At 39.1% G+C, this 23,687-nt stretch overlaps 1 protein-coding gene across 2 annotated transcripts in view; it reads left to right on the top strand.

The window, feature by feature from the left end:
• Positions 1–13,103, top strand: part of mldr (mitochondrial ribonuclease P catalytic subunit) — a 55,072-nt gene extending 41,969 nt beyond the window's left edge. For both annotated transcript variants that reach the window (XM_067155174.2, XM_067155177.2), the window contains one exon: positions 9,072–13,103. In XM_067155174.2, coding sequence (XP_067011275.2) covers positions 9,072–9,239 — 168 coding nt within the window. In that variant the 3' untranslated portion in view covers positions 9,240–13,103. The remainder of the gene's footprint in view (positions 1–9,071) is intronic.
• Positions 13,104–23,687: the final 10,584 nt, after the last annotated feature.

Genomic DNA, 23,687 nt, shown 5'->3' with positions numbered 1-23,687 from the left:
CTCGGACCTAGGGGAGTAACGGAGTCCCACTCCCTTTTGACAGGCGAGGGTCTCCTTGGAAACAACTTGGTGAATGAAATGGAATTCGATGGGGAGCTATTAATATAAATGGGGCTTATGGAAGAAAGAAAGTAGAACTGGCTGACTTAGCAAAGAGGATGCATCTGGATGTACTACAAGTAAGTGATATTCGGGTAAGGGGAGATAACGAGGAAGAGATAGGAGATTATAAAGTGTACTTGACGGGTGTTAGAAAGGGAAGGGCAGAGTCTGGGGTAGGGCTGTTTATCAGGAATACCATTGCACGCAACATAGTTTCTGTTAGGCACGTAAATGAGCGAATGATGTGGGTAGATTTGGCGGTTGGAGGAATTAGAACGAGAATTGTCTCAGTGTATTCACCATGCAAGGGTACAGATGAGGAAGAAGTTGACAAGTTTTATGAAGCATTGAGTGACATCGTGGTCAGGGTCAACAGTAAGGTTAGAATAGTGCTATGCAATGCGAGAGTTAGAAATAGAAATGAAGGATACAAAAGGATAATTGGTAAATGTGGGGAAGATATGGAAGCTAATGGGAATGGGAAGCGTTTGCTGGACTTCTGTGCTAGTATGGGTTTAGCAGTTACAAAAACGTTCTTTAAGCAAAAGGCTATTCACCGCTACACATGGGAGGCTAGGGGTACCAGATCGATAATAGACTGTATCTTAACCGACTTCGAATTCAGGAAATCTGTTAGGAATGTATGAGTTTTCTGGGGATTTTTTGATGATACAGACCACTATCTGATCTGTAGTGAACTAAATATCTCTAGGCCTAGGATAGAGAAAGTGAAATCTGATCAGCAAACGAATAAGGGTAGAAAATCTCCAGGACAAGGAAATTAAACAGAAGTACATGGATATGATGAGTGAAAAGTTTCGAACAGTGGACAGTAAGCAGGTTCAGGGTATAGAAAGAGAATGAGTGGCTTACAGGGATGCTGTCGTAGAATCAGCAAGGGAATGCCTAGGAACAACTGTGTGTAAAGATGGGAAAAGGGGAACATCTTGGTGGAATGATGAAGTGAGAGCAGCTTGTAAACGTAAAAAGAAGGCTTATCAGAAATGGCTCCAAACAAGGGCCGAGGCAGACAGGAATTTGTACGTAGATGAATGAAACAGAGCGAAACAAATACTGTAGTTATTGAATCCAAAAAGAAGTCGTGGGAAAATTTTGGTAATAACCTGTAAAGGCTAGGTCAAGCAGCAGGAAACCTTTCTGGACAGTAATAAAGAATCTTAGGAAGGGAGGGAAAAAGGAAATGAACAGTGTTTTGAGTAATTCAGGTGAACTCATAATAGATCCCAGTGAATCTCTGGAGAGGTGGAGGGAATATTTTGAACATCTTCTCAATGTAAAAGGAAATCTTCCTGGTGGTGTTGCGAACAGCCAAGCTCATGGGGAGGAGGAAAATGATGATGGTGAAATTACGCTTGAGGAAGTGGAAAGGATGGTAAATAAACTCCATTGTCATAAAGCAGCAGGAATAGATGAAATTAGACCTGCGATGGTGAAGTATAGTGGGAAGGCAGGGATAAAATGGCTTCAAAGAGTAGTAAGATTAGCATGGAGTGTTGGTAAGGTACCTTCAGATTGGACAAAAGCAGTAATTGCACCTATCTATAAGCAAGGGAACAGGAAGGATTGCAACAACTATCGAGGTATCTCATTGATCAGTATTCCAGGCAAAGTACTCACTGGCATCTTAGAAGGGAGGGTGCGATCAGTGGTTGAGAGGAAGTTGAATGAAAACCAATGTGGTTTCAGACCAGGATCAGATTTTCAGTATGTGCCAGGTAATTGAAAAATGCTACGAGAGGAATAGGCAGTTGTGTTTATGTTTCGTAGATCTAGAGAAAGCATATGACAGGGTACGGAGGGAAAAGATGTTCGCCATACTGGGAGACTATGGAATTAAAGGTAGATTATTTATTATTTATTTACATATTTTACGCCCACATTGGAGCACTGAAATCAATACATTTGAGTTAATTTCTTCTTCTTCTTCTCCCAGAACTTTTTCATCCTCTCCGACCTGGAAGCCCTTTGTGTGTCCGATATAGTATATTGTTTCCGTTCAACTGCTTTTAGTTTGAGACTTATGCTTTTGTTCTTCAAAATCCTCTTCTCTTTTCTGTCTTTGATTTGTTGCCGAGTTATACCCAATTCTTCCAAATCGTCCTGAACTTCTTTGAACCAATTATTATTGATTTTATTCTTCAAAAAGTAATCGAATAGTTGTTTCAATATCCTGGTGTCTGCTAATCTTGATATGTGACAGAAAAAGGAAATTCTTCTTTTACGCATTGTAGATATTATTGATTCACATTCACGATAGACAATGTTGTTAGGCAACAATCTCCACTGTCCATCAACTTGGTGTTTTTTATTAATAATTGTTCTAAGAATTCTTCTCTCAGTTTTCTGTAATTTGTCTGTTGTAGATTTTCCATTTAATTTGAATAAAGTTTCACTAGCATAGGTTGCCTCTGGTTTAACTATGGAATTATAGTGTTTCAGCTTAGCGTTTATCGAAAGAGATTTTTTTTTATAGGTTGGCCAGGTAAGTCTTTGTGCTTGTTTAAATTTAGTTGTTCTGTGTTCTATTGCTTCTTTTTCATTTGTGTTCCATGTTATTATTTCCCCAAGATATTTGAATTTCTGAACAATTTTAATCTCTTTATTACTGTTCAGCTGAATAACTGGTAAATCAACTTTAAAAGTTGGCATCATTTCTGTTTTTTCAAATGAAATTTGTAATCCCATTTTTTTAGCTATAATTTCTAGTTGTTCAATTTGAAATTTAGCCTCTTCTATTGTATTTGCAAGTAATGCTAAATCGTCCGCAAAAGCAAGGCAGTTGAGTTTAATATTTCTACCGATCTTGATAGTTGTTTGGCATTTCTTGTTCCATTCACGCATAACCTTCTCCAATGCACAATTAAATAACAATGGTGAAAGTCCGTCTCCTTGTCGAAGTCCAGTTCTTATAGTGAATGATTCTGATAATTCACCTCTAAATTTAACTTTTGCCTTCGTATTTTTAAAAGTCATATTAATGAGGTTAACAAGTTTTTGATTATTAAAATCAATCCAAGGCATTTATGTTGACAATTGGGCTTCAGTGAGAATTGATGGTAGAATGAGTTCCTGGCTCAGGGTACTTACAGGGGTTAGACAAGGCTGTAATCTTTCACTTGTGCTGTTCGTAGTTTACATGGATCATCTGATGAAAGGTATAAAATGGCAGGGGGGCATTCAGTTAGGTGGAATTGTAGTAAGCAGTCTAGCCTATGCTGACGACTTGGTCTTAATGGGAGATTGTTCTGAAAGCCTGCAGTCTAATATTTTGCAACTTGAAAATAGGTGCAATGAGTATGGTATGAAAATTAGCCTCTCGAAGACTAAATTGATGTCAGTAGGTAAGAAATTCAACAGAATTGAATGTCAGATTGGTGATACAAAGCTAGAACAGGTCAATAATTTAAAGTATTTAGGTCGTGTGTTCTCCCAGGATGGTAATATAGTAAGTGAGATTGAATGAAGGTGTAGTAAAGCTAATGCAGTGAGCTCGCAGTTGCGATCACCAGTTTTCTGTAAGAATGAAGTCAGCTCCCAGACAAAACTATCTTTACATTGGTCTGTTTTCAGACCAACTTTGCTTTACGGGAGTGAAAGCTGGGTGGACTCAGAATATCTTATTCATAAGGTAGATGTAACAGACATGAGAGTAGCGAGAATGATTGCTGGTACAAACAGGTGGGAACATTGGCAGGAGGTACTCGGAATGAGGAGAGAAAGGCTAATTTAGGAATAAATTTGATGGATGGGCTGTACGCATAAACCGACTTTGGTGGTAGGGTCATGTGAGGTGAATGGCAGAGGATAGGTTACCTAGGAGAATAATGGACTCTGTTATGGAGGGTAAGAGATGTAGAGGGAGACCAAGACGACAATGGTTAGACTCAGTTTCTAATGATTTAAAGATAAGAGGTATAGAACTAAATGAGGCCACAGCACTAGTTATGAATAGAGGATTGTGGCGACGTTTAGTAAATTCACAGAGGCTTGCAGACTGAACGCTGAAATGCATACTAGTCTTTAATGATGATGTATGTATGTATACAGTACAAGTCCCCTGTAGCGCGTACAGCATATAAGAAGAACCCCCGCTATAACGACAGTTTTTTTTTTTTCTGTCCCTTCAAAAACTTCGGTTACAGTGAGAGTTCTGTCACTGACGCATTCATTATTACGAGTGATTGAGCGCACATGATTTTTTCCATTACCAGTATTTATGCACCTTAATGATTATATTGCATGCGATCTATCATCTTTGGTATCATTTCCTCACTATGTCCACTATTGAGCGCTCTTGTCGACATTTGAAGCTGATGTCGAAGTCGATTAGTAATACCCGTCGACTGCTGCTCCATAAAGAAAAATCAAAATGAAAGAGAATATGTTTTTGTAATAAATGTATTAACAATGTGTCCAACAGCAGTTGTTAACTAGTTAGAAATCAAGGCTAAAGTAAACAATTAATTAATTTTAATGCTATATACTGAAATAAAGTAAGAATAGGATACCCTATGAATAGTAACACAGTAAAGGTTTCCACCTATTCAATACTAATATGTATATTGAATAGGTGGAAACCTTTACTGTGTTACTATTCATATGTTATTCTCAGTTCAATACGGACCAACAACATGAAATTCATAACCCTTGAATAGGATACCCCTCAAGAAAGGGCAGAGTGCATCATTGCTTTCAGAGGTTAGTTTATATTTTCTTACTTCTGGTTAAATTTCGTAAACACTATTACCATGTAAATTTATAGTGAGAAGGTTATCATTTCTCTTCTGGTGCTTGAAATACAGGGTGTTTCAAAAAGAATATACGTATTTCGAATGCATATATTTATTAAACTGTAAGGCATACGAATATGAAATTTTATACACATATTTACGAACCTCTCAAGTTCAGATTACAGATGTTCAATATGTTCTCCATCAGCGACACGAACAATGTCACATCGATACTCAAATTCCTCCCATACTCGGGCAAGCATTTCCTTCGTCACTGATGTTATGGCAGTACGGATCCGGTTCTCCAACTCTTCCAGGTTCTGTGGGAGTGGTGGTACATAAACATTGTCTTTAACAAAACCCCACAGGAAGAAGTAACAGGGTGTCAAATCCGGTGACCGTGGAGCCCAGCTGAGACATGCTAAGTCGCCAGCTCCTTGACAACCAATCCAGCAGTTGAAAAATGAAGATGTCTTCGTGCAGCCTTGGAAGCAACCAGTTTTGTAACATAGCAAGATACTGCTGACTGTTAACCGTGTTTCCATCAAAGAAGAATGGGACGTAAACAGATGATCGGGATATTGCACAAAACACATTGACTTGGGCGAATCTCCTACATGTTCAATGACTGCATGTGGGTTCTGTAGGCCCCAAATTCTAACATTGTGTTTGTTCACCTGACCACTAACATGGAAAGTCGCTTCATCACTGAACACGATGCGTTGTGCGAAGATGTTATCATTGTCAATTGCATCATGAATATCGTTACAAAATGCCATACGTTTGCGTTTGTCATCAGGACGCAGAGCTTGTAACAGCTGTAACTTGTATGGTTTCATAACCAACCGACATCTCAAAACATGCCAAATTGTTATTGTAGGCAGTTGTAACTCCCGACTGGCTCGACGAGTTGATTTTGAAAGACTACGTTGGAAAGCAGTTTCAATTCGTGCAATTTTTTCTTCAGGAACACGAGGGCGGCCAGGACTCTTTCCTTTACATACACATCCTGTATCTACAAACTGTTGATACGATCTGTGAATGTTCCACCCATTCAGAGGATCAGTTTGGTACCTCAACCTGGAACGTCTTTGCACTGTAATCACTGAATTGCACTTCGCAAACTCAAGAACACAAAGTGATTTCTGCTGCGGAGTAGCCATTTTATACATATGACGGTTACCAAGCAAAACAGAAGACAACTGACATCTTGCGGCTATTAATATAAACTAGACTATGTATTCGTTTCTCCAATAGCCGAGCCGAGGCGCAGTGATCGATAGTTTGGACAAAATAATTCTTTGTAATATGTATATTCTTTCTGAAACACCCTGTATGTTTTCATGATACATATAGCAGGTTAAGTTAGGTTAGGTGATGCTGTTTGAATAAGAAAAGTGAAACATTTGCCACAAAATGCGATAGATCATCTTCGGTATCGTTTTCTCGTTATGTTCACTTGCGAGCTCTCTCGTCTAAATTAGAAGCAAGTTCGAAGGTGATGTTGGAGTCGATTAGTAATACCCGTCAACTGCTGTTCCATAAAGAAAACTAGAAATGAAAAAGAACACATTTTCATAATAAATACATAAATATGGTCAATAGCAGTTGTTAACTCATTAGAAATAAAGGCTAAAGTAAACGATCGCTTAATTTTAATACTGTCTGTCTGTTAGGTCATCAGCCCAGAGGCTGGTTGGATCCTCAAATAGCACCACCAAAGGTTATGCGGTTATGAGGAAACCCCAAAAACCAATGGCAGCACTAAAATGAGGCGTACTAGGCAAGATGAGGAGTGAGGTAGTTTGCCATTGCTTTCCTCACTGGGTCAGAAAGTACTATTGCAGCACAACTGACCCTATGAGCAGCACCTTTCATGACACTCAGATGCACTAGTCATGCTCTGAATGTCATTACTCAGCACTACCCATACCCCAGCAACTTCCATATTGTCACAGCCATGGATGTTGACTGGGACTTCGGTGGAAGCTACACTTTACTCTGGCCTGTGCCATGTACTGAAATTAAGTAAGAATGCAATACATCTCAAGATATGGCAGAGCGCAACACTGATTTCAGAGGTTGGATTAAATTTTCTTGCTTCTGGTTAAATTTCGGAAAGGCTGTTCCTATGTAAATTCATAGCGAGGATTAAATTTCGGAAAGCCTATTGCCGTGTAAATTTATAGTGACGAGGTTATCATTTCTTTACGGGCACTTGAAATATGTTTTCTTGATACATAAACGGTTAGGTTAGGTGGCGCTGTTTGAATAAGAAAATTGATATGTTTGCTACAGAAGCCTCTGGAGTGATGCTATAATTTCTTCAGAATGAAATTCACGTAGTATTGAATTTTTTAAAATAACAAACGAGTAAGCTGTAGTGTGGATATCATCTGCAAAAACGCAAGTTTTGAACAAACTGATTGCTGTTTCATACCGGTTTTAATGTGTATGGGATTTTCCTGTCTTTTATGAAAAATCAGATATTACCACAATCCACTATAGTGAGTAAATATTTTGCCGTAATGAATTCTTGCTATAAAGGACTTCAACTGTACACAGATATTTATTTATTATGATTAACTCTTTAAAAGTAAATCTGTACAAAATTTTATATTGTCAATCAGTCATTAATACTCCTAACAATATTCTTTCATCATGTGGTTCTTTTGGAAGCACTTATTTGTTTGGAGTCTCTAGTTCCATGGTCAGGTTCCCCAGAAAAATTACGTTCCTGTCTGAGCATTTTATTTTCTTGTTCTCCAAGACATCAGTGAGATGTAGCTTCCCACCAAGACGAAAAATCATCACCACAGTTGCTACTCTCTCATTACTGCTTGTAAATATTGTCGGTATGCATGCCGCATCTAGTAGATACAACATCATTGTAGAACATAAACATTGTTGCATAGATGGTGTATTTCTAGAGAAAACACTTCTAAAACGGAATTAATTGTAGTTCTCAGCACTTCTTTAGTTCCCATTACCACCTCTCTCCTGGGTCAGGTTATGAATCAAGAACCCCTGCCATTGCCTGCCTCCTTGGTATTCTTTTCTTGCCTCCAGCATTTCTTCTATCTTTCTTCCTCTCTTCTCTATACCTTCCTCCACCGTATCTATCCACCTCTTTTGAGGCCTTCCTTGTGGTCTCTTTCCTGTTCATTTCTCTGTTTTGATATCATTTCAGTTTATTTCTAACGTGGATAGGTCTTTCTCTTGTTTTTCTTCAACCATTATTTCTTCATGCTCTCTGTCAACAGCTATTTCTACGAGTGTAATATTCAGTAGTTTTGGAAATCACTCTTCCAATCTGTGGAGTATATCCTCTTTTTGTATCAAATTCTGTCCTGCTTCTGTCTTTACAAACTTGTATCCTCTCTTATTTTTACTTTTCTTTACCAGTCCATTTAACACTTTGTAGAAATACCAGTTTTTGGCTGCAGTATGGCTTGGGTTCATTAGTTGGAAACTGCACTACGGGGGCCTTAACTGATTCCTGACATTGCTTCCACTTACTTGTGCCAGGCTGCTCACTTTCATCTATCTTATCCGACCTCCCTTGGTCAACTCTTGTTCTTTTCCTACCCCCATGTTTTTAGAGCATTCGAGGCCTAGGGAGTCTTCATTTCCACGCACTTCATGGCCATTGTCTTTGTTTGGCGGATATCTTCATTTTGTGAAGTATTGGATCCTTTCCATTTTTTTCTCTGATTAGTGTTAATAGAGGATGCTTGTTCAGTTGTACTTTCTCTTAAAACAATAACCACCACCACCTGTGGGCTTCACAGAATAGCATATGACAAGAAAGTTGATGAGAAGAGAAAATTACTAGGTGTAAAGCAAATGAGCAAAATTAATTTGTAGATCATGTACAGCATAACCAGCTCTTGAAATGAATCTTTCTGGTTATGGAAGTCATGTGGAGCTCATAGGAACCTCCCTTTGTAGCAACAAGTTTATGACTTATCATCATCAAACATCTACCTATTCAATTTCTCTTTTAGTTCCAGTGAGTGATGAGTTTGGTTTATTGTTAATATGAGTTTACAATTATTATTGCCCCAAGATTTTTATTAACCTTGTTTGTAATGATTGTGTCTTTCATTTCTGTTGTTGTTAGAAGTCACCCACTTCAGAGGGCTTTGCTCTAAATGATTATTAAATACTTTTTTTCCTTCAGATAAATACACATACCTGCTTTTGTTCTTGTTTCAGCCTCCATTGTCATACAACCCTGCAGTCCAGAGGAGAGCTGATGGTGGGTGGCATATACCTTATGATGAGGAATTTTTAAATCTTCCTCCACAAACACTGGACCCTCCAGAAAACTGGCTTTGTCTTGGTCCTAGACCTGAAAGGAAGAAAACTATAAAGACACCATGAACTTAGAATAATTTTAGAGGACCAATGTGAGCATGCACAAACCTAACACAAAGGAAAAATTGTCCTATTACTGAGCAAGTTGGCTACGCAATTTGAGTCTTGGAGCTGTACCTTGCATACAGATGGTAGGTGTGAACCCCACTGTCGGCAGCCCTGAATATGGTCCACAGTTTCCCATTTTCACATCAGGAAAATGCTGGGGCTGCACCATAATTAAGGTCACAGTCACTTTAAATCATTAAATACTGAACCTAACCATCATCACCTTGGTCTTCCTCTGTTTCTCTTAGTGTTCTCCTCCATTTGTGTTACACAAACTCATCGACATTGCAGATCATCTGCTTCTCCAGCATGATTTGTCCCGCTAGGACATGGGGTCACTGATGCGGAACCGTCTCCTCTGTTCATTCTGTTGTACACTAATGCTTCCTCCAATTCTAGTTCTTTAAGATCTAAGATAACAGACCCCCTCCATTTCCTGTGGGGCCTATCTCTTCTTCTGTTCTTGGGAGGAGGCTAAGAAGAGGTTTCTTCCCACATAGTTACTTCTGTTCCTCATGATGTTACCAAACCATGTTGGTCTTGATTCCTGGATCTTGTCTTTAACACTGGTCACCTTTTCCTAGGGCTGTATGGTTTAATTTTTAATTTTACCCTGGCTTGCCAGGTGCCCGTTGTAGCATTTTCTCAGTGCCTTTTTTCATTGCCACTGTTTCCTTTTTGTTACATAGGACATATGCACAAATCTGCTTTCCATTTATACCAGCCATATTGGACTCTTCTGCTTATCTCAACTCCTGATTCACCATCATCCGGCACCACTGGATCCAGATAGTTGAAAGCTACTGTCATTGGCACAGGTTTCTCTTGGAGACGTACCAGTCCAGTTCCTCCACACGGCTTGTATCTAGTTTTTGTACTGCTCGGTCTCACGCCCCTGTTCTCCAGTGCAGATTTTCAGTTTCCACGTACTCCTTGGCATTTAATATTTAACATTTTTAATTAGACATTTCCTTCAGATACCAAAGATTAAAACTTGTATGCAATTTTTTTATACATATTAAAGAGGCATCAAAACCCAAGTGAGTCATTTTCTTATTCTTATATCATTCTATTAAATTAGTTTTCTTAAGATTTTAGGTTTGAATTAAAACAACCAACTGATAACTAGCATACGTTACGAGTTGTACTTCCCGTGCCAAACAACCAGCTGATAACTAGCGTATGTTACAAGCTGTACTTCCGAATGTACCACATAGTGACTGGAAGCGTTATTTGGATAACTGCTGCTATTGAAAGCCAAACCCTTATTTCTAAGTATATTTCATGCTTGTTCTCCACATTTAACACATCAGGATTTACCTAAACAACTATAAATGAGATAAGAGAGACCACACTCTTTAGGTTAGGTATGCTATCAAGTGCCAGATGTTCCATGACGGGAAGATTAAAAATAAATAACAGGAAAGTTTGCCACATTTATGGATATCTACAGGTGTGGCAGTAATGCGTTTTATTATAATGTTTATTTTCACACGATCGTTGTCTCCATTTTTTATTAACGCGTAATATGTTTTGTTTGGCGTCTCCGAAAATAGTTAAATGAGGACGTAAAATTATTATTCGTGATGTACGTTGGCGAGTAAAACAATCGTTATGATTGGATTGTTCTTATCACGTTTTAAACCTACTTTTCTCCAAAAAGAATATATTGGCCCGAGTTACGAGATATTAAACGATCACTTTGTTAATGATCTCGCCTCTTATATTAATAGCAACAACCGTGAATATTTCTTAACTAAAGTAAACTCATTTCGTTATCCCAAGGTGGTGCAGCCCTTTTTAGACAGGCCACCAGTAGAAGGGAGTTGCAATGTACCATTTTTACGTAGTATCAACCTTCCTGCCATTTGCACATCTCTGGCAGTACGGTACTGGGAATCGAACTCAGGCTCCCGAGAACGACCGCTAATTGTGCTAACCATTATACTGGCGCACATTCTTAACTGATGTGACTGATACGCGCTTCCAATGCGCGCGTCAGACACAAAACTTTCACCTATTTGTGCGACGTCATCAGAGCTGCAGTAGGCCTATGCTATGGAGGCGGACATTTTTTAACTACGGAACACAGATGTATCATATGACTTTGACGCGTTTTCATTGCATGGGTCGTACAGACGAAACTATTCACAAATTTGTGTGATGTCATCGGAGCTGCAGTAAGACTTACACCCTCTTCGAAGCAGAATCGTTCTTTTCTGACAAATTACGTTGGGAGGTCTTGTACGCAAGATTTATTTTCTTCATCTCGAGAAGCCAGTGGGCGGTGGGCTGTTTTTTTCTTTTCTTTTTTTCACAAGTTGCTTTACGTCGTGCCAACACAGATAGGTCTTATTGCGACGATGGGACAGAAAAGGCCTAGGAGTGGGACGGATGCGGCCGTGGCTTTAACAAAGGTACAGCCCCAGCATTTGCTGGTGTGAAAATGGGAAACCATGGAAAACCTCCTTCAGGGCTACTGACAGTGGGGTTCGCACCCACTATCTCCTGGATGCAAGCTCATACCTGCGCAGCCCTGACCGCATGGCCAAATCGCCCGTTCAATGGGGGCTCTAATACACGAGTAAATACGGTAATATTTAATGTGACATTGATCTAAAGAATTACACTGAGGGGTCCTTAAAAAAATCAAAGCATATGTACATTAATATTGTAATAATGTAACTTAACAGCTTTTCAGTTTGTCGAACACACAAGTTCAGTATAAATATAACACTATAACATACCTGTAAAAAAAATACACACTATTGAACAAAGAATGACATGTTTCATTTTTAAAAGAACATCATCAGATTCTATTGAGTCACATTCAATATTTGTAAATATTTATGTTTATTTCTGTCTAAACATGTAGGAGTTTGAAATTTGGAACTTGTCTTAACACGTTGACGACGGCGTATTGTTTTCTGAGTTTATTCGTTAGGGACGAAGTGAAAAATCAGAGATACGTGAACTCTAATGGATATATTACATACTATTACATATCATAAGTACGGCCTATAGGCAGTAGAATGCACTGTGCCCACTGTGTGCTGAGACCGCCCGGCGGGTCTCATCGTCCACAAGTAACCCACGGGGTTCGCGCGCACTCTGTGACCTGCCTACGACCTCACTGAAATTGGCGGTCTTTATGCAGAACAATTAGGTGGTATCATAAAGTTGCGCTGGAGCTGCTGCTTGGAACGGCTATTGCGAATGCGCTCATTTCACATAATGAAGTAATGGGGAAGAATTTGCAAATTGGAAAATTAAGAGAGGAGTTGGTCGTTGGAATTTTGGGGAACAGTGTGAGTACAGCAGCTACTCTCTCCACTCCTCCCAAGCGCCATCATATTTTGAAGGAAACATAAGAAAAATATGGCCGAAATAGAAAAGTACGTAAACGTTGCATCAGTTGTTACGCAGAACTAGTGAGCATCCATGACAGAGCTTATGCTCAGAAGCACTGCAAGAAAGTGTCCACGTACTGTGAGGACTGTCTCAGGAAGCCATCTTTGTGCCTGCTTTGTTTTCATAAGCAACACTGAAGAGGTACCTCACATTGTTACATTCATTCCCTTTTTTTACCATCAGTGTATTACTTTAACAAAATATTAACTGTTTTAATAATCCATATGTACGATATAACTTTCTTTATATTATTATTATTATTATTATTATTATTATTATTATTAATAACGATGCTGTTAAATATTCAACTCCAACACAACTGATAGTTATAATTTTCTGAATAATGTATCTATTCTTGTATGTGTAGATATTTTCTTCATAGAAAATGATTTAAGTAATGGAACAAGCATATTGAATAATTTCTTAATTATCCTAGCTCCTATGTACTCCCTGCATATCCCACTGTATACAAAGTTAGTTTGCCTTATGTAGAGACGAACGAGAAAGGACGAAAGCATAATCTGTGAACGGCGCGTGATACGGCTCCAGTATATATATTGCGTCACAAGACCACCGGCAGGTCTCACCGTCCAGAAGTAAAGAGTTGGCGTGACCTGCCGGTGTGTCTCATAGTTGCCAGCGTGTTAATGAAGTCCTGCTTCGTCTCCACTCCAGCAATTTCGATTGGCGACAAGTCCGGTGATCAGGTGGGCCAGGGCAACAGTCTGATACCCTGTGACAACAAGAAGGCTCGTGTTCGTGCAGCAACATGTAGTCGCGCATTGTCCTGCTGAAATAAGGTGTCTGTGGTGTCGTGCAGAAAGGGTTTGGCTACGGATCACAGGATGTCATTCACGTAGATCAAACTGGTCACAGTGCCCTGGACACTCACTAGCTGTGATTTGTGGTTGTACCCAATAGCACTCCACACCATAAGGCCTTGAGTTGTTGCTGTATGCCTTGTGCGAATGCACTCAATGTGATGCCTCTCCCGCAGTCTGCGGCGAACCAAAATGCGGCCATCATTTTCAAACAAACAGAACCTAGATTCGTCCGAAAACACTATCTGCTGCCATTCCTGTCCCCATTGACGTCGTTCCATACACCATTGCAGTCTAGCATGTTTATGCACATTAGTCAAAGTTAGGCGGAGAAGTGGAGGACACGCCGGTAACCCAGACCATAATAAACGGCGACGGACTGTCACTCCTGATATTGTACGATGTGTTATACTGTTCCACTGTTGCGCCAGAGCCGAGGAAAACGTAGATCTGTCATGCAATGCCATTCGGATGACATGTCGATCTTCTCGGGGGTGGTCTGGGTGGTGCGACTACACCCATCTCATCATGTTCTGCGGCCTTCTGTGAACCATTCTGTACACACCTGTTGCACTGCCGACACACTTCGTCCCACACGAGCAGCAATTTTCCGGATGGATGCATCACGTTCTCTCATGGCAATAATCCGCCCTCTTTCAAACTCACTGATTTGATGGTGCGGTTCTCGCATACGTCTGTGAGGCATCTTGCATATCTGCTCAAGTCACCCTGATCCATTACCTTCGGTTTATAGCAACAACAAGAGCCGCAGGCACATTTTACAAGTCGGTGGTGGTGTGCCGAGATACCGATGTGGGCCTTAAACCTGAGGGCCGACATGGTTCAAATGCTAATCATTTCTTCAGAACGTTTTTTGCTAGTTGCTTTACATCGCACCAAAAGGTCTTATGGTGACGGTGGGCTAGGAGCGGGAAGGAAGCACCCATGGCCTTAATTAAGGTTCAGCCCCAACATTTGCCTGGTGTGAAAATGGGAAACCATGTAAAACCATCTTCAGAGCTGCCGACAGTGGGGTTCGAACCCACTATCTACCGGATGCAAGCTCAGAGCTGCGCGCCCCTAACCGCATGGCCAACTCGCCCGGTAACAGAACATACTAATGCACATGTCCTGTGAATATGAACTTCCTATCTCTAGTCTTTCAAGGTGTTCTGGTTTTCATGAATATGAGTGTATATGAACTATGAAACTTAATCATTTGTCCAATCTCACCTTCAGACGCACTTCCTTGCTGGTTTTAGAGCTCTACATATCAGCAAACAAAATATGCATTTGCATACAAATCCAATGTCCAGTCATAACTCTGATCTTTTTAATATTGAGATAGAGGCAAGAGCTTATGAGCTGTAGATCTTCTGTTTCAGCCAACGGGGTTGTATCATCATCTCATCAGTGTATCTCAGATTATGTGTAGTTCTTCCTCTCCACTTCACGCTCTCTTAATTTAGCTTCTGCGTAATTTTATTTCTGCATCCAAGTTGAAAAGGACCGGGAAAGTATACAGCTTTTATGGTCACCAAATTTAAACCATTCAGTGTTGCCATATTTTGTACAAACTGCTGCCTCTTGATCTCTATAAAGCAGTCATATTAGCTGAATCAGATTTTTGGGCTTCCCATAATTTGTTATGCTTAACACAGTCAAAGGATTTTCTGTAGTCAATAAAATACAACACAAGAACACTGTTTTCGGGTGATCCACCACAGAATAACAATGTGATTGAAAGTCCCATGACCTCAAGCTTCAAGGATGGGTGCAAGACATTTCTGTATGATCTTTAGAAGGACTTTGCTCACATGGGTAATCGAAGCTATAATACGATAATGTGAGCATTTGCTGAGGGGGATAAAGATTGATCTTTTTTCCAACCCCTTGGTCAGGTGGTAGTTTGCCATATCTTCTGGCACAAAGCAGTAATGGCTGCCACAGGGACAGGCTTTAACAGTTCTGCTGGGATACAATTGAAACCATGAACTTTATTACTTGATAACTGGTTCAGTGTCCATTCCACTTCTTCCTGGAGGATGGTTGGTTCTAGTTCAAATGGTTCAACACTATATGGTAGATACCATGCATGCACAGGCCTCTCAGAAACTCAAAGTACTATAGAAAGTGAACTTACTGGAGCACTGCTTTAGACCAAAGTACCTGGGAGTTATGCTGGATCGCACATTAACATATAAGAAACATTGCCAAAACTTAAAACAAAGCTGCTAGAAACAACATTCTATGCAAATTGTCAGGAACAAGTTTGAGAACACTACAAACACTTAGAACATCAGCTCTACCTCTATGCTACTCTGCAGAAGAATATGTCTCTTTGGTTTGGTACAGGTCAGCCTATACAAAGCTGGTCGACATCGCTCTCGACCAAAGTTGCAGGATCATTATTGGATGCTTGAAACCTACACCCATTGAGAAGATCCAAATTTTAGTTGTTATTGCTCCTGGTGAGATTAGTAGGGAGGTAGCAGTTAACAAAGGAAGGCTCCAATCATCTACTTCAGAAGCACATCCTTTTTATGGATACCACCCAGCCACACAGAGGCTGAAATCTAGAAAAAGTTATCTCCGCACATCAGTTAAGCTTGAGGGGAAAGCAGAGAATGCTAGGATCAAAATGTGGAAAGAAAGAATCGACCTCCTTTCCAACTGGATAGAGCTGAAGGAAAGTCTTCCATGTGGACACCAGGAGAAGTGGACAATCTGGAAAGCCCTTAACAGACTCCGACAGAAGTCGGCAGAACAAAAGTAAATTTGCGGAAGTGGGGTTTCTCATTCAGTTCATAACTTTGTGATTGCGGAGAGCAGCAGACGATCCAACATCTGTGCCAATGTGTTTTATGTCCTTCAATGAGCACTATGAAAGACTTGATTGCAGCCTCCCCCGACGCTATTGACGTCGCCCAGTACTGGGCAAGAATCATCTAGCTCTCAAATTGAAGCGATGCGCCGAAAGGGGGTCTAACCGTCATTTTTCTGAAAGTGAGGTTTCATCAGAATAAGGATATGTATGGATGTTCCTCCATAGTGGCATAGTCATGTGGAAGAATTCGGAACTTGTTGCTGTGCTAGAGGGTGGAGAACTTCTGTCTCGCGCGGAAAAGGGATCTAACTCCAGCCCAAGATGGCGTTTTTGCAATTAACTCATAATAGAGATTTTGATGGTTAGACCCCTATTCGGTGCATCGCTTCAATTGTTGCTTTATCTGTGATTGTTTGTACAATAGACCTGTATATTTGTATAGTAGGAATGTAGATATCATGTTTCTTTTTTAATATCTATGTAAAGTTGGTACTCCTGACACGAATAAATAAATAAAGAAAGAAAGAAAGAACACTACATGGTGGCTTGGTATTACCATTGTGAGCTGTTCAGTATAATTATGGCATCTATTCTTAATTCGTTGTTGTGCGATCAGGAGTTTAACAACTGTTAGTAGCTCTGGTACCATACTGTTGGTGGCGTGCGATTATCAATAGTTAGAAAACTGTAATGCACGTCAGTAGTGGTAATGTACATACGATACTGATATAATATAGTATAGAATTAGTAAATATATATAGCTTAAGCAAAAAGGTCGTAGAAAAAGATGCACAGATAATAATAATTGAACGATGGAAACGCACAGTAAGAAGGTGCTAGGCCAAGAAATGAAAGAATATAGGAACAAGAGAAAACCAAAGATTATAAATAAGATATATTTAACAATAAATGAATAAATAATGAAACATTTTGCAACAAGATAATAAATCAAAGACAAGAGTTTGATAGATAGTGAATTATATAGAGTAAACCTGAGAAGATAAGAAAAATGTGCCACATTTACAATATAGATTATAAGAAATGTATCCTAAAAAAACCTTATGACCAAATACAAAGCATACAATGAAGATTATGAAAGCAGAATAAAAAAGGAGCAAAACCTGAAAGAAAAGAAATGCGAAAGGAAGGGAAAAGGGAAGTGGGGTAAGGATCGAACTGGGGAAAGGATTTTCTTCGCCGGGTGTGTCTATGCAGCGGGATCTGTTATGATGATATCTGAGTAAACTAGAAATTCAAGACTTTATAACTATTTTAAAATTGACCATCGACAATAACTTTTCAATTTTTTTAAATGTTATTTGTTCGTGGTGTCAACCTGTGTAGATCTTTTGCCACTACTTTCACCATATGATAGGAACCTGCGTGTAAGCGGAATTGTGGAAGTGTAGAGTGTTGTATGTGAGGAAAGGAAAATTAAAAACCCCTGTCCCAGCTGGGAATCGAACCCGGGGCCGCCAGGTGACAGGCCCCCTACACCGTGGGGCTGGAATTTTCACCTTTGATAATACTATATATCAGCAGGATGGTGTAGCTATGGGCTCACCAGCCTCAGGCATCTTAGCTGAAATCTATCTCGATTTCTTGGAATACACAAAAATTGATAATAATTTTAATAATATCCTCTTTTGGGCCAGATATGTCGATAACACTTTAGTTATTATGAATGAAGACATCACTAACGCAGCTTCTGCACTTCTTGTCCTTCTTAACAACATTGACCCTCATATTAAATTTACCCTCGAATCTGAAAGTAACAAAACTATTATTTTTTTAGATTTAACCATTACCAGATATCCTTCTTTATCCTACAAAATTTTTAGAAAACCAACTCAAACAGCAACCACCATTTGACAAGACTCATCGCATCTACAAGCACACAAACATGCTACTTACAACAGCCTAGTCTTTCGTGCCTTTAATACTCCAATGTCTAAGAAAGACTTAAGTAATGAATTGAACACCATCCGTACTATCGCAAAATTTAACAGTTTTAACAAGTCTTTTATAGACCGAATAATCGACAAATTCAAGCAGCGTCCCAAGATCAATTTAAGAAAAGAAAAAATCAATGCCTCCACATTTTCCACTTTTACCTTCAATAAAGATGTTATAAAGTTACCAACAATTTTAAAAAGTTCAACATAAAATAGCTTTTAGAACCAGTAACAGAAATGTCGATATCTTACACAAATCTAACTTGGTGAACAAATCTCATGTTTTTTAAAAATCCGGAGTTTACAGATTCAAATGCAACAACTGCAGTTCTTGTTGGTCAAACCGGACATAACTTTACCATCAGATATTCAGAACATGTCAACGCTTTAAAATACAACAGATTCTCTGCAGTAAGAAAAAATATACATGACTTTAAACATAACTTCACCAAAATAGAACAAGACATGCAAATACTTGAAATAATTAACAATTGAAAATTGTTTCATTCACCTTGACCAGTATTTTAATCCTAATTTCAATTTAAACAACATTTCTGAGAAACCTAATATTCTTTTTGATTTTCTCATCCTAATTTTTGAAAATATTAAATCTTTAAATTCAAATTTGATTTTTCACGTCTTGCATAGTTCCTACCCATATCTTTTACCACCAATACCTCAACCACCTGCCCCGTCTTAAATCTACTACTCCTCTCTTATTTCCCTCTTCCCTCCTTTCCTCTTTTCACTCTCCATCACACTTTCCACTATTATTCTTTTCCAAATTCAACCCTTTACTATATATAATGTTGTAGAACACATATTATATACTATATATTTTACCCACTTACTTCATTGCCTTTTAAAGTTTATCCCCACCTATTTCAGCTTCTATTAACCACTTAATTCCTTTCTTTATCCGCACTGAACTGGGAATTAAAATTTCAATTTTGGTTTAGATCAATTTGACTTTCAAATTTATTCTCTTCACCACCACAAGAACTGCCTGAAAACTCATCTTCATGAAACCTTCGTTTGTCAATTGTGATTCTCAATTGTTCTAATACTGCACTTTTTTAATTATTTCTCTTCACATTTGTTTTTTTAATGTCAACTGTTCTGCATCTTCATACATAAAGCATACAATTAAAATACTGATCCTCGAGCTATTTATTCTTCTTCTCTTCAAGATTTAAAAACTTTTAAAACTTAGTGCTACAGTCACACGTGTTATACTGCTCCACACAAACTTACATCTGGTGAAAAAGCTATATCTTCTACATTACTCATTATTTATCTGTGCATTGCTTATTCTGTTTTTAAGTGATCGGCAGATGACGACCCGGAATTCGGGGTCGAAACCGGTACAGTTTATGATCAACTAGAGATGTAACCTTACATTACTAAGTTTACATGTATTGAAAAGGTGGAACCATTACATAATTTATTAATTTTAATTGTGGCAAGCACGAGTCGCTAGTCTGAATCTCAGCTGTTAACATTGTGACACAGTATTTTCATATGTGAAAGTTCTTTTAAGTACGAATCGGCTTGACGGTTACGCAGTGCATTTGTTCAGCAATTTTCTGGTGAAGTACCACCTTCACGAGCACAAATTTACGTCATTTGAAATAAATTTGAAACTACTGCCTCAGTGCTCAATAAAAAACGTGCACGCACACAAACAGTTTTAACAGAGGAAAAGCTAGCTGACATTGGAGCGAATCTTGAACGGTCACCATATAAATCACAAAATTAGCACAAAAAGTAGGGGATTTGGTTTCTTCTCCACACAGAGCTACAAAGTTGTCACACATCAAACCATATATGTTTACACAGGCCCATCGTTTAAAACCTGCTGATCCAGCCACAAGACAGAGACATTACGAGTGGTATCTAGTATCAGTCATTGATCGTTTATTCGACCCACACCTTGTGCTCTTTTTGGATGAGGCCTGGTTTCATCTTAATGGTCATGTGAACAGTCATAACTCTCGCTGTTGGTGTGCAGAAAATCCTAATGGTGTTTATGAAGTCCCTCATTATGATAGCAAGATTGGTGTTGGGTGTGCTATTAGTGCAAAACCAATAATTGGGTCTATTTTTTTGAGACAACAGTAAATACAGAGGGGTACTAAGATGACACTTTGACGCTGTTCTTCCATCACTTAACAGAAAAAGAAAAATCGCAGGGGTGGTTTTAACAAGATTCAGCCCCTGCTCATACAGCAGAAGATTCCCTTCTTACAATCTCGGAAGTGTTTGCAGACAGAGTGATCAGTGCTGATCTGTTTCCCCCTCCTTCTCCAGATCTAACTGTGTGATTTTCACTTGTGGGGTGAACTGAAAGAAAAAGTGTGTTGAACAAATCCTCACACATTGCACACATTGGAGGAACTGAAAGAAAACATTACAAATGAAATCAGAACTCACTCGCGTCAGCCAGAATGTGGTTACCAGATACAATGCCTGTATAACCCAGTAAGGAGACACTTCCAGCATCTTCTATAAGGTACGATTTCATGTAAGATTGTATACATGCTCTTTATAAAACAATGCTTATTTTAGACTTTACTGTTTTTGTTTTTTGTTTTTTTTTTTTTTTCCCCCCCACAAGACACTTTCTTTTGTAGAATGGGGATAGCCTCCTTTACACCACAACCGAAGTTATGCTAAGTATCCTAATTTAATAAAAAGTTGTACATTATTGTGAAATTGTAGTTTCTAACTCTATGTGGCATAACTCTACATCCTGTTGCCTAGTATAATCATGTAAGTATATCTTGTTGCTCCAGGCTAAATCTCATTTATCGTATCTGTTAGTGTATTTATATTTGTTGTAGACTTGGTTTATTATTTTAAGTTAACATAAGATCCAGGAGGCTTGCTTTACTAGCAGCTCTCCAAATGGATTGTTTGTCATGAGACCTTTGCATTCCATGTGTGGTCATCATCATCATCATCATCCTAAACCATCTCCAGTTTCCCGGGTGTGGTATATGAGCCTCCTCCATCTCATCCTGTCCTTGTACCATTCTTCCTCCACCAACTTGTCCCAATCATGACCTCTCGGCAGTACATCGTTCTTAACTAAATCTATCCATTTCCTTCGTGGCCTTCCCACGGGTCGTCTTCCTTCTACTTTTCTGTCAAATTCCTTCCTTGCAGTTCTGTTTACTGGCATCCTCTTCATGTGACCAAACCATTTCAGTCTTGATATCTGAATCTTATTGAGGAGAGAATCATCTATTCCTACTTCTCTAATTTTCTCATTCCTAATCTTGTCTTTCCTGGTTTTCTGGATCATAGTGCGAAGCGTGTGGAGCGTGGCATTGTATGGAAGTGAAACATGGACGATAACTAGCTCAGAAAGAAAGAGAATAGAAGCTTTTGAAATGTGGTGTTATAGAAGAATGCTGAAGGTGAGATGGATAGATCGAATCACGAATGAAGAGATACTGAATCGAATTGGTGAGAGGAGATCGATTTGGCTAAATTTGACGAGAAGAAGAGATAGAATGATAGGACACATCTTAAGACACCCAGGACTTGTTCAGTTGGTTTTTGAAGGAAGTGTAGGTGGCAAGAACGGTAGGGGTAGACCAAGGTATGAATATGACAAACAGATTAGAGCAGATGTAGGATGCAATAGTTACGTAGAAATGAAAAGGTTAGCACAGGATAGGGTGGCATGGAGAGCTGCATCAAACCAGTCTATGGACTGATGACTCAAACAAACAACAACAACAGTGCGAAGGAATTTCATTTCAGCTGCCTGAAGTTTGGAATTATCTCTATCGGTCAGTGTTGTGGTTTTGAGACTGTATGTAAGAAGTGGTGTATAGTAGCACTTGTACAATGTCATTTTTATTTTCATGGGTATTTGCTCATCCCACAGCAGGTGTATTATCTGGTGGTAAAATTGTGTTGCCTTATTGATTCGATTGTTCACCTCATGTTTTGATAGGTTGTCATTTGATATAATGCTACCCAAGTATTTGAAAACTGGAACGCTGTCCAGTTGGGCTTCATTTAACATGACTGTTGGTTCTGCTCCTTCCCCATACACTTTCATCACCACCGTCTTGGTCTTGCTGATGTTTAAACCATATTTCTTAAACTCCTCATTCCAGCTTTGCATTCTCTCTCCCAATTCCTCTTCTAAGTCACTCCATATCGCAACATCATCTGCAAATGTGAAGGCTTTGATATCTCCATTTTCTTTCCTTTTAATGGATTTCATTACTACATCCATTACAATAATAAATAGAAGTGGTGACAATGAGCTGCCCTGCTCCACTCCTCTCTTTGTTTCAAACCAGTCCGACAAACCACATCCTACTTGAATACAGCTTCTGTTCCCATTATACAACATTTTCACTTTGTCTACGAGGCTGTCTCGCACTTGAAGTTCTTTCATACATTGCCAAATTCTTTCCCTTAGTACACTGTCGTATGCTTTCTCAATGTCCAAAAATATTAGAAATAAAGGCTTGTTCTTCTCCCAGTATTTTTCCATTAGCATCCTAATTGCAAATATAGCGTCTGTAGTTGACCCTCCTGGTCTGAAACAATACTGCTGTTCTCCCAAAATTGGTTCAACAGTATCTCTGATTCTGGTCTCTATTATTTTTTCCAATATTTTCAGGACATGAGACAGTAGTGTGATACCACGGTAATTAGTACATTTTCGTCGGCTTCCTTTCGTGAACAGAGATACAATGATGCCCATCTTCCAGTCCTCAGGAATAGTATTTTCCTCCCATATCTTGTTGAGCAGTCTGTAGAGCCATTGGATTCCTGGAATTCCTGCTGCTTTCAGCATATCTGCACTTAGTTCATCTACGCCCACTGCCTTTCCTTTCTTCATGCTCTTGAGCGCATTTTCAACCTCAAGCCATGTAATTGGTGGTTCAGTTGTGGTGCCTCAACTTGGCTCTCCTCTATCCATTGTTATGTTTTCTGTATCTCCATTCAGCAGCTTTTCGAAATAGATCTTGAGTTCTTGTTTAATTTCTCTCTCTTCTTGTGCCAGAGTTCCATCATCATGTTCTATTGCTTTTATGGTCTCTTGATCCCTTCGCTTGTTTTTCACTACTCTGTATAGCAATTTCATATTTCCTCTACTGTCCTCTTCCAGTTTGTCTGCAAACTCATTCCATTTCTTCTCTTTTTCTTCCTTTACAATGTTTTTTACAGCAAGTTTCTTGTTCCTGTATACTCCTTGAAGTCTTTGTATTTCTTGTTCATTTCGTTCTTGTCCCTGTTTTTGTTTTTCCTTGTCCTGTGACTTCTTTATTTGGTTTCTTTCTTTCACCGCTGTTTTCACTCTATCATTCCACCATGGTGTCTCCTTTTTTCTTTTGATAGAACTTGTAACTCCACATAGGTT

The sequence above is a fragment of the Anabrus simplex genome, chromosome 11 (genome assembly GCF_040414725.1).
Source record: "Anabrus simplex isolate iqAnaSimp1 chromosome 11, ASM4041472v1, whole genome shotgun sequence".
NCBI classification, from domain to species: domain Eukaryota; kingdom Metazoa; phylum Arthropoda; class Insecta; order Orthoptera; family Tettigoniidae; genus Anabrus; species Anabrus simplex.
The sequence above is the reverse complement of the archived record's forward strand: the minus strand, read 5'-3'. Positions and strand labels throughout refer to the sequence as shown.